We start from the raw sequence: 15,060 nt of genomic DNA, 5'->3' as shown, positions 1-15,060 counted from the left end.
TAAAGGCACACACATGGCGTAACAAAGGGGGCCCCAAACCTCACCACACATTAAGTCCCTGCTGTCTAGGGCTCATTCACTTATGCACCTCACATTTAATACCTTGAGGGCTAAGAGCACTCATACCTCGGCTCAGACCATCAGGACCTCGTAATATTCTGCACTCTTCAATCTGTCCGAAGGAAGAGAACATGACTCGGATATCGTTTTCATTGCACTTCTTGGAAATCATACCAATAAACAGCTTCCTGTCTTCCACTGCTAAGAGACCAAAGTATAAAAGGCTTCTAAACGTTACTTTGAAAGATAAGGAGAAGAAGGCCAAGGAGAGATGACTTCTGTTGGATCTTGCTGTCCACTTGCCTTTTCCCACCTGCCCTCATCCCCCACCTCACCCTGCCCTTTGTCTCCTGACCATAAGACCTATAACCATCAAGAAGGGAATTCCAGTTAATTCTAACAGTTATCAAATATAGTCTACTCAACTTGTTACCAATTATAATTTCTTTTACTTGCTGTAATTTGTATTGTTATAATACAAGACAACTGAAAAAATCCCCTATTTCTTGCCCAACCCACCTGGCTCTCTGTAACTTAGAAATTTTGATAATAATAAAGCTTAGAGAACTGTCCTGATTAGGGGAAAGATCAACAATGTATTTACCATTGTTTTTTTCACTGTCTGCAGGTTTCATCTGTATAGGATGATGCATCTGAAAAGGAAAAACACGACCACTTTACATTCACACGTCGGCTCTGTGGACTCTTCAAGACTCTAGGCAGAAACCATACCTCAATATCTCTTCAGTGTATGTGATGGTGTACACTATATTACACGGAATCATAGTACACTGCACACGCTAAACATCCAAGGTCTGTGTTCTCAAACGGACAAAGTACTAACATTTCTGGGATACTGAATTAGAACAATGGAGTCTTGGGAGCTTTTCTTGATTTTCCATGACAGCACCATTTTTACCCCAAACTTAGCGCTCAGATAGACAAATAGAGAGCCAAGATGTCAACTGCATGAAGCTACAGGGAACATTCTTGACAACTTTGTCACGATATCTTTGGAGCTGCTTGTGAGCCTGCTTTTTGGGACTGAGCTCAGGAGCTCATCCTACTTGCTAAAACCACTCTAAGTCTTCCTGACAGAATGGATGATCTCTCTCTTCTCACCCCTGGGAGGATCTTCATATTGTGAAGAGCGTTCTGTGCTTCTAGTGCAGCTTTCCGGGTGTAAAATGTAACAAAACAGCACCCTGTAATCACAAACAAATGACAAATATTACTCTTGTGTAAGAAAGCAATTTTTAGAGAACTTGGCTTCCAGAGAGAAACACATACTGTGAGGACTCTTGCAAGGAGTACTGCTTTGCCAGTACATGCAAGATGGAGAAAAGAAAGAAATAATTCAAATAATTCATTCAGTAATGCACTGGGTGTAGAAATGTGCTTTACCCATAGCTGTCACACAGGAAGTATATGGGTAATGGGTGTATTCAGAAAGCTTCGTGGCCCTGCTCTCCTCACTGCCCAACTGGCACTCCCACAAAGAATGATTTCTCTGCCCTGTCCCCTCTGGATTTCCCTTAATCTCCTCCTGCTTTCTGCCCCTGCCTTTGGGCACATCCCACTGCAAGGAGGAGACTTTCCCCCCAAGACATGCCTGTTTCACCTAGTTCAGTCCCTCTGTTTCTTCAAGGCCCAGCTTTGGTACCACCTCCTAGCTTTCTCAAATTTCTCCAGCTAAAAATGATCCCTCTTCCTCTCAAACCACTCTCTGACTCTACATCCCAGCTCATACTAGTGTTCTTGTCTCATCACCCTTATTAGACTTCAGTTCCTTGAAGGTATGGCCTGTGTCCTTTCTATTTGGGGGTGGTGGCTGAGGCAGAATATGAATAACCATAATGAAATGTCCATGTTTTAAGGCATAAAGGACAAAACCACACAATTTAGAACTAGATGGGATCTCAGTAGCCATCTCGTCCAAATATTACCTGAAAGGAATTCCTACTGTGACACACTGGACAAATGGTCATTCAAACTCTATCTGAACACCTCTCAAGGTCACCCATTCCACTCTTGGGTAACTTCAATTATTGGCAAGGTTTTCAGGATATCAAACCTAAACTTTCTTCTCTAGGAACTCTACATATAGTTCATGCTATTATAAACACAGGGAATCTGAGGCCCACTGACTAGCCAGAACTCCACAAATAATAAATGATCAGGGACTGCCTTCAAGGACGGAGGAGTCTGCACTACGCCATGCTCCCTCACCGTGTATCTACAATGCCAAGCACTGTGCCCTTGCTTATTTATGAAATGTCTTCTGAAGTGAAAGGAGTATCAGACATCATCCTCATTCCTATCATCCCCAAGTACTTAGTCCTTAAGTGACTTTTTATTTTCTTCCAAGTCAAAAACTCTTAAGTACTTCCTTCATACCAGGTACTGAACCAAGTCAAGTTTAGCTAAAAGGGAAGCCTTCTTTCTTAAGTGAAAAAGCAACTGAGCAGAGAGAAAACATAAATCTAAGATCAACTGATCAACAGATCATCGTAGGATCACGTGCGACAGGAAGGAGACATGGAAAATTGAAGGTTTTCTCATCAGGGAGACAGAACCCAAGTGCTCACCTTTGCTCTGGGGAGGATTCTGGCTCCTATCCCTCAGGACGTTGATTTCGTAGACAGCACCGTACTGTTCAAAGAGTTCCCTCAGATCTTTCTCAGACCAGCTCCTAGGAACCTGACCCACAAACATCTTGATGGCATCGAGGTCAGGTTGGTCCGGGTGATCCAGTGTTCCATTCATTTTCTTTGAGCTGCACGGGATAAAAAGAAGCCTCTATCACAAGGTCCAGTCACACACAACTCGAAGGTTTTTCTTCTAAGCGACCACAGCACCACAGTGCCTCTTTACGAACTCCATCAAGTACATTCCAGCACCTTAGATGTACACTTACATACATCAGAAAACTGGAAGAACAGGGTATGTGGAGAGACACAAGGAACCAGGAAGGCTCCTCCTGCTTACACTGAGCACATCCCCAAGAGCTAAGTCAATCAGTCAAACAACAAGCATTTATTAATCACTACTATGGATGTGCCAGGCACAGGGCTAGAAGCCGGGCACACAAAGACCAAGACAAAAGACAAACACATACATGAACGAAGCAGTCCCTGCTCTCAAGGAGCTTACATCAAGAGGCAAAGGAGCTCTTGTCACTTGGACATGGAACAACGGAATAAACGTTGCCAAGAGGCCTGAAGCGCTACCCCCCTCATCCTCCGCTCCCCCCACAGGGAAAGGAAAGTCTACTTGATAAGCATGTTCTTTTCTTTTGGAGCCTCCGGGCAATCTGCTCCTTGGCTGTCCCTCCCACCATGGCTTCCCCTTCTGTCGGCTCCCGCAGTGAAGTCACCATTCTGTGTTGAGGACAGCATTGTCTGTTGCCACGGGAATGATAATGCTCTTCTTGAGCATGAGAATTTCATAGCAGAATCAGAGGCAACGCCTACTCCAAAGATGACCACTTCTAAACAAACTTCCAAAGTGTTTAATTAATGGAATGAAAAGACCATAAGAACAAGAGTAACTGACTTGCATAAAGGAAAACTTTTAAAGCTCTGGACCAAAGACAAGTTCTTAATTTCCTAGACCAAAGTTCAGAAGGCACAAGTAAAATATCGACAAAAGTGATTCATAATAATTCCAATAATCCTGAGTCCAAGGCTCACATAGCAAAGTTAGGTTTTGAAGGAAAAAAATGTAAAAATGATTATCATTGTAATTTAGGGCAAAAAGGGAACTCAGGTCACTTAGTTAAACCTCCTCATCTTCCACACTGGTAAACTCAAGGTGAAGACAATGACCAGGCTAGTCCAGTGCCACAGAGGAAGGGAGGGGCAGGGCTGGGACCAAATCCCACCAGATCCTTTGACTCCAACTTGCCACTAAAATCCAAGCACAGGCACTAGATGTAAACTTCAGACATTGTACTCTCTGAAATACAATGTTCCTTCTCTCCCATTACATTCGGCAGATGCATTCATTTTCCTGTCTCTCAGTTACCTTGAGACTCAGTATCCCCACTTGGTTTTGTCATGCTATTCAACCTAGCTCCATACTAATGAATGCCATTTCACCAAACTCAAACCCCACCAGGACTCTTGGAAATCCTCTTGAGAGAATTACAGGGCAACAACACTCATCACATTTTTACTCTTCTGTTTGCCTTTCCCCTTTATCAATCTTTCAGGCTGTTTTTCTTTTCATTTCCTTTATAGCCAATTAAATTCCAAATCACTTCTTCTACCAACTCCTCAAACTTGCCTAAGATTTTCACCAATCTGTGACAGTTTGCTCTCTCCCTCCATCTTTAACCATGCTCTATAATCCTTCTCACATTAAACAATTTTTTTTTTTTTGCTCTTCCAATCATCTCTCCTGTCTTGTTTCCTTTGAATTTCAAGATTCGTTACTTCTAACTGCCTTTTTTTCAGTCTAAGACTAACTAGGAAACATTGAGCACATTAATTAAGAGCTCAAATTCGGGATGTCCTGCAAATGTATTTGTATTGCTGCGATGGTTTTTCCAAACCTGCTAATTAGTCGTCATCCAAAAGAGTCAGCTAATATTTCACCAATTTCAGAACTGGAAAAGACCTCTGGGACATCTCTTAGTCTCATCCATTCAGAAAGATCCCTTCTCCAACAAACCTACCTCTCCTTTGCTTGAATTTTCAGGAGGAATAAATCAATTCCCCTACAGAAAGCTGAATCTGCTTTTAGATAGCTCTGTTAGGAAATTCTTTGTGACATCAAATCTCAATTTACCTCTGAATTTGTCCTCACGGCCCTTGGTTCTGCCTATGAAGTCAAAGAGATACAGTCCAATACCCCAGTGAGGAAGTACATTAAGACTTCTGGTAAACAGCATTCATACCTTCAACTAATCATTAGGCCCTTTTCTCTTCTGGATACAGACAGTTCTCACTTTAAGTAAATTCACATTATGCAAATTCGATTTTACATAAAGAATTCTGCATTCCCCTAACCCCCACCACCTATGGTAACTTTACCGTACAGTACTGTGCTCTCTCAACACTCTATGACCATCTATACACCCACTAAACAAGCAAAAAAAGAACACCCTCCGAATGAAAGCAGAAGAAAGGAAGCCCAGAGAGACTGCCACCACTGGATCACGAACTGGATCACAAACTGGATCAGGAACCTCTGGCACTGAGAGAAGACCTGTCCCATCAGTCTAGCCTTTCCCATCTGTCCTTGGGCTCCACATGTAGCCTGGCCTCTCCTGTGTCTGGCCCTCTTGTTCTTTCTCTCAGTTCTGGCCAGGCCCCCACGTCGCTGGCTCCAGCCCCTATGTGCTCCGCCTCCTGCTCTGAATTTTCTGCCCGCCCTCACTTCTTTGAACTGTGTGCTGCCCCTCTTCTGTGCCCCACAGGCACACAGTGCCCCCTTTCCTGCCTGCCAGCCTCCTTCCCTTCCCAATGTCTATGGGCAAATCTGCATTACATAAAAGTCACTTTTTACGCAGAGATCTACAGAATGGTGCACTTAGTTTGTGACAACTGTCCGCATTCTTTTGCTTATCAATGACGTTCCTAAACTGTGGCTTATGGAAACAAACCTAATACTCCATATTTGTTGTACAACAGAATGCCACAAAATGGAAGCTATGCCTCTCTTAATGCAACCTAAAACAGCATTAGCTTTTTTTTACATCGCACTGCCGCCCCACAGAGTTCAAGTCCACTAAACCTCCCAGATCTTTTGCACACTGCTATCTTACCGTGTCTTCCCCACTCATCTTGTACTTATGAAGTGCAATTTTCTGAGACTAAATCTAAGACTTCACATTTATCCTATTCAATCTCATGTTATTAGATTTAAATCAGTATAACCTGTCAAGATTTTTTTGGCTCCTAGGATTGAAAACATAATGAATTTTGATCCGGACAAGATGTTAGGAAACTCATTCAGTTCTTTGATCTAAGGATTTGGTAAGCAAGCCATTTATACCTTTAAGCAACTCATAAAAACATAACCTAGCACATAACCAAGCACACATTATTTGAGGGTACCTCATTTGAGACCTTCTGACAAGCTAACATTTAACCACTGACTACCTCTTTGAGTTTGCTCGTTCAGCCATCTAGCTGAACCCATCTAACTGTCCACTGCCCAATATTTTGGTATGTTTTAATTAAAGACTTGGTCAAGTTCATTTCTAAGATCCAGTATTCCCCAAATGTACCAGGTTTGTCATCTTGTCAATAAACGACAAGGTCAGTATGATGTAACTTGGTTGTCTTCTATACTTTCGTTTACAGGTGTTTGTGTCTGGCACGCAGCAGGCATTCATAAAATAAATGCATGTTGAAGGATCAATAGCTATGTTTTTAATTACACATTTCAGAGTTTTTGTGAGGTATCAGGGCATTGGCAAACAGTTTGCCAATTTTCTTCATGAGAGTTTGGGATAATTCTCCCTTTTTAATCCTGTCTTGTTATTTGACCCCATCTACAGAAACCTATATTTTAATAGACAGTCCTAAATCACAAATCTTGATCTCATATATCTCCCCAAAATATCTGCTATCCTGGTCTGAGCTTTAAAATTTTTCTTATGAATCTTCCCTAAGATTAATTTTAATTAATTTAATCCTGCATACAGTTTTTAGGCACTGGAGTTCTAACATATGAGAATATTACTGTATGAAAGGGTGCCTGTGAAGAAACTAGGCATAGACCAACATCTTTATACCCTATACCAAAATAAAGTCAAAATGGGTACATGACTTAGATATAAAGGCTGATACTATAAGCAAACTGGGAGAGCAGAGAATAGTTTACGTGTCAGATCTATGGAGAAGGGAAAAATTGATGACCAAACAAGAGATAGAGAACATTATGAAACGCAAAATGGATAATTCTGATTATATTAAATTGAAAAACTTTTGCACACAAAAACCAATGCAACGAATATGAGGAGGGGGAGCAGAAAAATGGGAAAGATTTTTTACAGCATCAGCATCTCTGATAAAGGCCTCATTTCTAAAACATACAGAGAACTGCATGAAACTTATAAAAATACGATCATTCCCCAACTGATAAATGGTCCAAGGATATGAACAGGCAGTTTTCAGATGAAGAATTTAAAGCTACCTATAAATGCTCTAAATCACTATTGAATACAGAAATGCAAATCAAAACAACTGAGGTACCACATCACACCTATCAGATTGGCTAACGTGACAAAAGAGAAAAATGATAAACACTGGCGAGAGTGTGGGAACACTGATGCATCATTGGTGGAGTGGTGAACTGACCCAACCATTCTGGAGAGCAATTTGGAACTCTGTGCAAAGGGCTATAAAACTGTGGATCCCCTTTGACCCAGCAATACCACTTCTAGGTCTGCATCCCAAAAAGATCACGGAAACGGGAAGAGGACCCACATGTACAGAAATATTTGTAGCTGCTCTTCTTGTGCTGGCCAAGAACTGGAAATCGAGGGGAGGTCCATCAGCTGGGGAACAGCTAAACAAGCTGTGGTATATGACTGTGATGGAATACAATTCTGTTATGAGAAAGGATGAGGAGCCAACTTCAGAAAAACCTGAACTTCTCTGAGTGAAGCAGGCAGGAGCAGAACACTGCGCACCGTCACAGCCACACGACCCCAAAGGACTCACGATGGAAAACGCTGCCCACACCCAGACAAAGAACAGACTGAAGCATATCATTCTCTCTTTTTTTTGTTTCTTCTTTCTTGTGATCTTTCCCGTTCAGGACAAATGTGGAAAACAGGTTTGATGTGAATGAGTATGTAGAGCCCATATCAAATTACATACCTTCTTGGGGTGGAGGGAGAGGAGAGTTGGGGAGAAAAATCTGGAACTCAAAATCCTATTGAAGTGAATGATGAAAACTAAAAATAAATATTTTAAAAAGAAAATGGGTCTGCAACTGGTCAAATAATGCACTTTACTACTAAAGCTCTGAGCAGGAAGAAAGGGATTTTGTCCTCTGAAAATAAGAGGCGACTCTCCCTTTTCTTCTTAGTAACTCACCCCTAAACAATCTTTATTCCCCATGCTTAAATATAACATAAGAATAAACTGTGGCCATATTCCTCCCGACTCATATAGTTGAAATATTTCAAAGAAAAGTGGCAAATTATCAAATCTAAAAGGGATAAAGATTTAACTAAGGACCAACTTGGGATTCTAGAACCAAACCGTATGCATGAATGGCACTTCTTTGTAAAAAGGGTTTTTCAAGGGAGAGAGGGAGGCAGGAAGGAGATGCAAAGAAAGAAAAAAGTATCAATGAAACGGTAAAAATATATGTAGAGAAAAACAAGAGGAAGTTAAAGTGGGAACTCAGATTTTTTTTCTGCAATGCCTGAAAATAAAATTTAGCCCAAGGATCTATATAGACCCAAGCTATTTTCTCACCTTGCAAAAATCTGCTCATGGCTTAACAACAAAAGCTATCACCATCCAGATTGAGGGTTCTCCAATTGGACTATCTCCTGGTAAAGCCTGCCTCTTTCTCCCACACAGAATCCCTTCTACAAGGTGCAGCGACCTTCACTCACATCTCACTCCTTTTCCAAGACTCTTTCATTGGGTCCTCCTTACTTCCTGCCACCTTCTCGAACTGGGCTATCCTGGAAAGGCCTGCCCCTCAACCCCGGGACAATCCTCCTTGGGCAGGTCTCTGTTCTGGTCCTCACTCCCCTCCCAGCTGTTCCTGACCCCCTGCTACCTGTCTTCCTTTCCTCTCACTGTGACCATCACACTCCTCTACTCCTCAGTTTTCCCCAATGGGAAATGGCTACGTAATGACTATGCTTTCACCCCTGTCTCGAAACCTTGGTGAACCAGTTCTTCTCTACACTACCTCTACATCTGGATCCCCCTGCCCCTTCCTGCTCTTTCACTGACCACAGTCAGCCCAAACCCAGCTTTGGAGAACTCATCATTTACCTCTTTTGCCCTAATTCATACGCCTCTGACTGGAGCCAGATAACATCACACAGCTGTGCCAAATGGGCTTGCTACAAATTTATGTTACGTAATCTCTACTGGGCAAGGAAATTATTTTATAACTTTAACAGATTCACTCTCCCACTCACCACAGTAGCTATGCCAAACACTTTCATAAATCCTCAGGTCTCCCATGGCACCTTTCTCCTACCCTCAGGTAAGGACTCTTCTTCATACTTAAGTGAAAAAATGGAGAACAATCATTGAAATCTCCCTTTTCCTTCCCTTATCTCACATTACTCAGATCTCTTCCACCCATTTCACATGAAGAAGAGGCCTGCCTTCTTGTCAAGGGAAGCTTTACTACATGCACCTCTGATGCCACTCCATCCAACGTGCTCCAGCAAACTGCCTGCTATCATCCCCAATCTCTCGTTAATCTTCAGCCTCTTCCTTTCTACTGGCGACTTCCCTGCCACACTCACCCATGTCTTCCCCATTCTTAAAAAGTCTTTACTTGCTCTGATGATCCCTCCACAGTTTATTCTATATTTCCCCTCCCTTTCAAGACCCTTGAGAAAGCCATGTGTAACTGCTACCTCCACCTCCTTTCTTTTCGTTCTATTCCCTCTACAATCTGGCTTCCAACCATCCTCATCTTCCAACTGAACCTGCTCTCTCCAGGGTTACCAATCTAATGGTCTGTCCTCAACCTCCCATTCGTCTTGACCTCGCTGCAGATCATTTTCTTTCATGTAATGTTCTCTTCTCTCTAGGTTTTCCATGTCATTTCTTTATCCTGCAGTATACTACCAGTCTGACTACTTCTCAGCCTCCTGTGCTGGCTTCTTCATCATGAGTGTGCCCCAAGATTCTGTTCTGGATCTTTTCTTCCCACTAGCTTCTCATTACTGAGAAGTCAATGGTCTTCTCTACGCAGATGATTCTGAGGTTTATCTATCCAGTCATAACTTCTCTCCTGAGCTCCAGCAGTCTTACAAGTCAAAATGCCTATTGTACATCTTGAACTGGATGGTCCCTACAGACCTTAAACTTCTTCAAAACTGAACTCCTATTTCTCCTCAAGTCTTCCCTTCTTCTTAACTGTGCCAATTACCATAGAGGGAACTATCATCCTCCAAATCACCCAGACTCGTAATGAGTAACCCTCTCATCACTCCTCTTGCTTCTCATTAACTGATCTGTTGTCAAGTCCTACTGATTGCACCTTTCCAATGTTTCTTATATACACACCTTCTCTCCTCTGACACAGCCACCACACTGGTGCAGGACCCTCCTCAACAGCAATGCAAAGCCTGCACTGCTCCAGTAATAGTCTTCTGGTTCACGTCCCTGGTTCATTTTTCCCCACTCCAATCAATTTTCCAATGAGCTGACAGGGGATCCTCCTAATGAATAGGTTTGACAATGCAGCCCTCCTACTCAGCTCCACTGGTTCCCTATTACTTCCAGTAAGCCAAATGTTATTCAGTATGCACCTTCTATGTTTCAGGCACTGTGGTAAGTGCTAGGGATACTATGGAAGTAAAAAAAAAAAAATAGTCCCTGTTCTCAATGAGCTCACAGTCCAAGGTAGAGGGCTACATGCAAACAGTTATGTACAAGCAAGACATACACTGGATAAATTGGGGGGGGTGGGGGGGGAATCATCAGAAAGTACTAGTATTAAGGAGTATCAAAACAGCTTCCTGCAGAAGGCAGGATTTTTTAGACAGGACTTGAAGGAACCCAGGAGGAAGAAGAGGTGAGGAAGGAGAGAATTCCAAGCATTGGGAATAACACCAAGTAAGATGGAGTTTCTTGTGTAAGGAAGAGCAAGGAGATGTGAGAGAGAAAGAGACAGACAGACAGACAGACAGATAAAAGGTCAGACCAGCTAAGCTGAGAATGGATTAGAATGGGGAAAGACTTGAGGCAGGGATACTGATGGGCAGACTATTACAACAGTCCAGGAATGAAATGAATGTGGAACTGTATCACAGTGGTGCCAGTGTCAGAAAATAAAATAACTTAGCCTCTGATAAAGCATCAATATTCCCAACCTTCAAACAAGGGAATGCCTTTTCCAGTGCTAACACTGTCCACTAACTACATGTATTTGTGTGGGGGGAAGGGAGGGAGCAGACAAAAATCAGGAACATTCAGGAACAAATATAAAATCCTCTGTCTGACTTTTGTTATTGTAGCTTTGCATTATTTTGCTGCAAGTTCCCAGAAGCTGTTCACTTCTTCTTCCCTACATCCTGCTTTGAAGCCACCTTGGCTTGTTGTGCCTGGATTCCAAAAAGACCAGCACTGGACCAGGCTGATTGGCCCGATGCCTAGCAATTGCCTTGAAATTCTTCTAATCTTCTGTGAACGACACAAGATTTCTCTTTCTTGTAGACATTTCTGATGAGCATAAATGATAGCGAAAGCTGGGTTCCTAACCTTAAGAAAGAGACAGCCCTTTTTATGGGCAGATGCTTTCCTTGGGAAGAGGATAAATTTGGAATACTATTCTTTCAGCTGCTACATATTTGTCTGGTGATAGTCAGCAGACTTATTTGGTGATGAGGGTCCCCAGCGTAACCATGGTATGTGTCACTTTTGGATAGAAACCAGCCAGCACCATAGCTCTTCCAAGCTGAATCCTATTTACCTGCACATACTTTGGTGTGGTACTGGATAGTAGGGAACCTCACAACTGGCCAGAAAGGGCCAGAGAGATGGAAGGTGAGGAGCAATTTGACAGGTTTCTGCTCGATAGGCCTTTCTTCTCCATCTTCCTGGCTCACTAGTTAAACCATTCATGGCAGCTCATCTTGGCCAGTCTCTGTGAAAATGAGGTTTCAGAATCATGTCATTTTGGCTGGGCACCATGGCTTAGAGCCCTCCTCACAAGGTAGCACTGCTGAGCAGGGAGGCTGCTTGATTTCTAAAGTCCTTTCCAACGCTGTGTCTTTTCACTATCTCCTTTGTCTAGGACTCTTTCTTCTCATCTTGTCTCCTGCCCAACCCGACCTCCTTCAAGTCTCAGTTAAAGTTTCACCTTCTGCGAAAACTCTCTCCCTGCCCTGCTTAATGTCAGTGCTACTGCTTGGAGATTGCTTTCAATTTACTCTTATTTCTTCTTCTTCAACGTATAAAAAAAAGTGTACATGTATGCGTGCATAAATGCGTGTCATTTATACACAGCCATTTGCACTGTCTCCCCGGTTGGAGTGTCAGCTCCCTAAGAGCAGCTGTGCTGTCTTCTTCTTCATACCCCCAGCATGGAGCACAGGACCCAAGACGTAGTAGTGCTTAATGAGTGCTTGTTGATTTGGCGTTCCAATGGGACCCCTGAACTGCTTTTTACTCCTTTTGTAACCATATTTCAATGTGATTCTATGTATTTCACTTTATGCATTTACAAACATTACTGAGAGAAGTGTTTCCTAGGTTTCACTAGGCTGCCAAAGCAGCTTGTGACAGAAAAATGAAGGTGAAGAACCTGTGATCTAGATAAAACACTGAAACCAAAGTTAACCTGATGTTACTTCCCAAATGACCAAAGTGAATGGCCAATATCATTTGAAAATAACAGGACAGCTCAAGTTCTAAAGTAGAACCGCATTTTCTTAATGGACTAGGAGAAAACTCTTCCTGAGGTCACATAACTCTGAAAGAACTGCATGAGTGAGTCTGTTTTCAGTAAGCATGCATTTGGGAGGAGAAAACCCACAAAATTTGTGGGGGCGCTACTTATATGAGATCTGTTGAGATCTTCTGGGATTCACAACTGTTATACAACGTTAGATTTATCTCCTAGCTTTGGGTTATCTGCACATTTTAGAGAAATGCCAACCATGCATTTATCCAAATCACTATCATCATATAACTGGCATTGGTTAAAGACAGCCTCTGGTGGCATTCCATTGGAGATCTCCTTCAAAGAAGTCATGGAGAACATTTTTTTTGCTGCCCAGCCATTTGAAAACTTCAAGTTCCATTACTTTACTATGCCATCAGTTTATCTCCACTTAGTCTTCAGGGGTCAAACAGGTGACTTTGTAGAATGTTTTGTTAAAATTTAGATTAATTTGCATGGAACCAAGGTAACAATTTATATGACTATGATAATGCAAAGAAAAATAAGTCTGAAAAGACTTTAAGAAACCTGATCAATGACATGAACTGGCCAATCACAACTCCAAAAAACTGATAATGAAATTAGACGATTCATACATAGGTATAAAAAGCAAATTTCTTTTATTTGATCATAATTATTCACTACAGGGAAGGCATGGGGTGGAGAGGGGGGAGAATGTTATAATATTAAAAAAGGAGAGAAAAATGTCAATGAAAGAGCAAAAAACATATAGAGGGGAAGAGAAAGAAGTTTAAAGAGAGCCATCGATAGACAAGAGTGCTAATACAATCATCTTTAATAACATTTTTTTAGAAAATCCAAGCTGTACTTGGTAGAGATTCGTTGTTTCATACACAATGTTCTTTGAAAAATCAGGATAAACTATATCTATATCATCTCCAACCCATTTAACTGACGTATTTTATCCTAGAAAACAACTGTGTAAATGGAAAATCACAAGGCACATCACCTGATACATAACTCTTCTGATTCATATTCAGCTTTCTGGTTGGTATGACCAGATTCCTCCTGAGATAACGAATTCCAGTGGATCACAAGATCATAGATTTAGACACAGAAGAGATATAAAGGGTTATTAATGCAAGGCCCTTGCTTTACTGATGACAAAGATTAATGACTTGCCCAAGGTCACACAGAGTCAGCAGTGACCTTTTCACTGAACCGTACCAAAAAGAAGAGAACTTGGTCATCAAGCCTAGCAGATTGGTAAGGTTAACACAAGATGGAAATAGTTGATGCTGGAGAGGTTGCAGAAAGACGAGGTGCAGAATACATTACTGGAGGACTATGAACTATGAAAGTAATTTGAAATTATGATAGGAAATAAAAGTGACTAAAATGTCTTTAATCCTTTCACCCAGAGATCTTACTTCCAGACCTACAGCTAAAGGAGGACACAGAAAGGTCTGATATGTGTCCAAGTATTCATGACAGCACTTTCTCCAGTAATATTGGCTACAACAATGTAAACAGAAAGAATGTTGTAATATAACAATCAAGACTGGCCTGAAAAAGAAAGAAGAAAATGGTTTTCTTTCTTTTCATCTATAAAGTAAGGGATGATATGTATAGAAAACTGCATAATCAAGAATGCAAAGAATGGACTATTTATTATTCAAGCTTGAACTAGGTTTTCACTGTTAAAATGTTTGTTACTGGCAGAACTGAGAGAGGACAGTGGTACAGTGGGCCCTTAGAGAAGCCCACATTCCTCACAAACACTGGAAATACATGAGAACAATTACTACCTCTAAAAGATGACTTAAAGAATAAAAATTTGGATACTATATTTCAAATAATTTCAAATAAACTGAAGCTGAACAGATCTCTTAGGACCAAAGGACAATTTTTTAAAAAATGTCTCCTGAAAGAAACTCCAAAGTTTCACACAAGATTTGGCAATTAAACTATAAAAGAGAAGACAGCTTAAAATATTATATTCCAAATAGGCTTACAACCAAGAATACCTTAACTGACAAAACCAATTATAATTCTATAGGGGGGAAAATGGACCTTTAAGGAAATAGATGATTTCCAAGCATTCCTGATAAAAGGCCAGAAATGGAAAGGCCCCGAATTTCCTTAAGAGTGACAGAGAAAAGTGAAGGAGGCAATGACAGCAATAAAACATCCAGCGTCTACAGGGCACAGAAAGGTCTGATCCTCACCACAGTCGAGGGGGGAGGGGTGCTGAAGGGATTTTGCAGATGAAGAGTTCAAGCTCAGGAAGTGGGGTGACTTGCCCAAGGTCCTCGAGTTGGAAAGTGATTGAGTGGATTTCCCTCAGCTTCTGCTGACTCCAGGGCTCTGTCTGCTGCCACTCTAGCAGAGGGCCCAGGAACAACTCTGTTCTGCTTCCAAGGCTGAGAA

The 15,060-nt window shown here is 41.7% G+C and overlaps 1 protein-coding gene across 15 annotated transcripts in view; it reads right to left on the bottom strand.

Moving 5' to 3' along the window:
* The window catches only part of CELF1 (CUGBP Elav-like family member 1), a 114,177-nt gene that overhangs the window by 23,318 nt on the left and 75,799 nt on the right, over nt 1-15,060 (bottom strand). For 2 of the 15 annotated variants that reach the window (XM_072617570.1, XM_072617569.1), the window contains exons 1-5: nt 3,334-3,524; nt 2,649-2,836; nt 1,183-1,265; nt 665-713; nt 127-261 (exon numbers count right to left, since the gene is read on the bottom strand). In XM_072617570.1, coding sequence (XP_072473671.1) covers nt 127-261; nt 665-713; nt 1,183-1,265; nt 2,649-2,836; nt 3,334-3,509 — 631 coding nt within the window. In that variant the 5' untranslated portion in view covers nt 3,510-3,524. Of the gene's footprint in view, nt 1-126; nt 262-664; nt 714-1,182; nt 1,266-2,648; nt 2,837-3,178; nt 3,528-15,060 lie in introns of those variants that run through there. The other 13 variants (XM_072617579.1, XM_072617580.1, XM_072617577.1 and 10 more) reach the window with 12 other exon arrangements.

Source organism: Notamacropus eugenii, chromosome 6 (assembly GCF_028372415.1).
Source record: "Notamacropus eugenii isolate mMacEug1 chromosome 6, mMacEug1.pri_v2, whole genome shotgun sequence".
Lineage (NCBI taxonomy): Eukaryota > Metazoa > Chordata > Mammalia > Diprotodontia > Macropodidae > Notamacropus > Notamacropus eugenii.
This window is presented reverse-complemented; position numbering and strand designations above follow the sequence as displayed.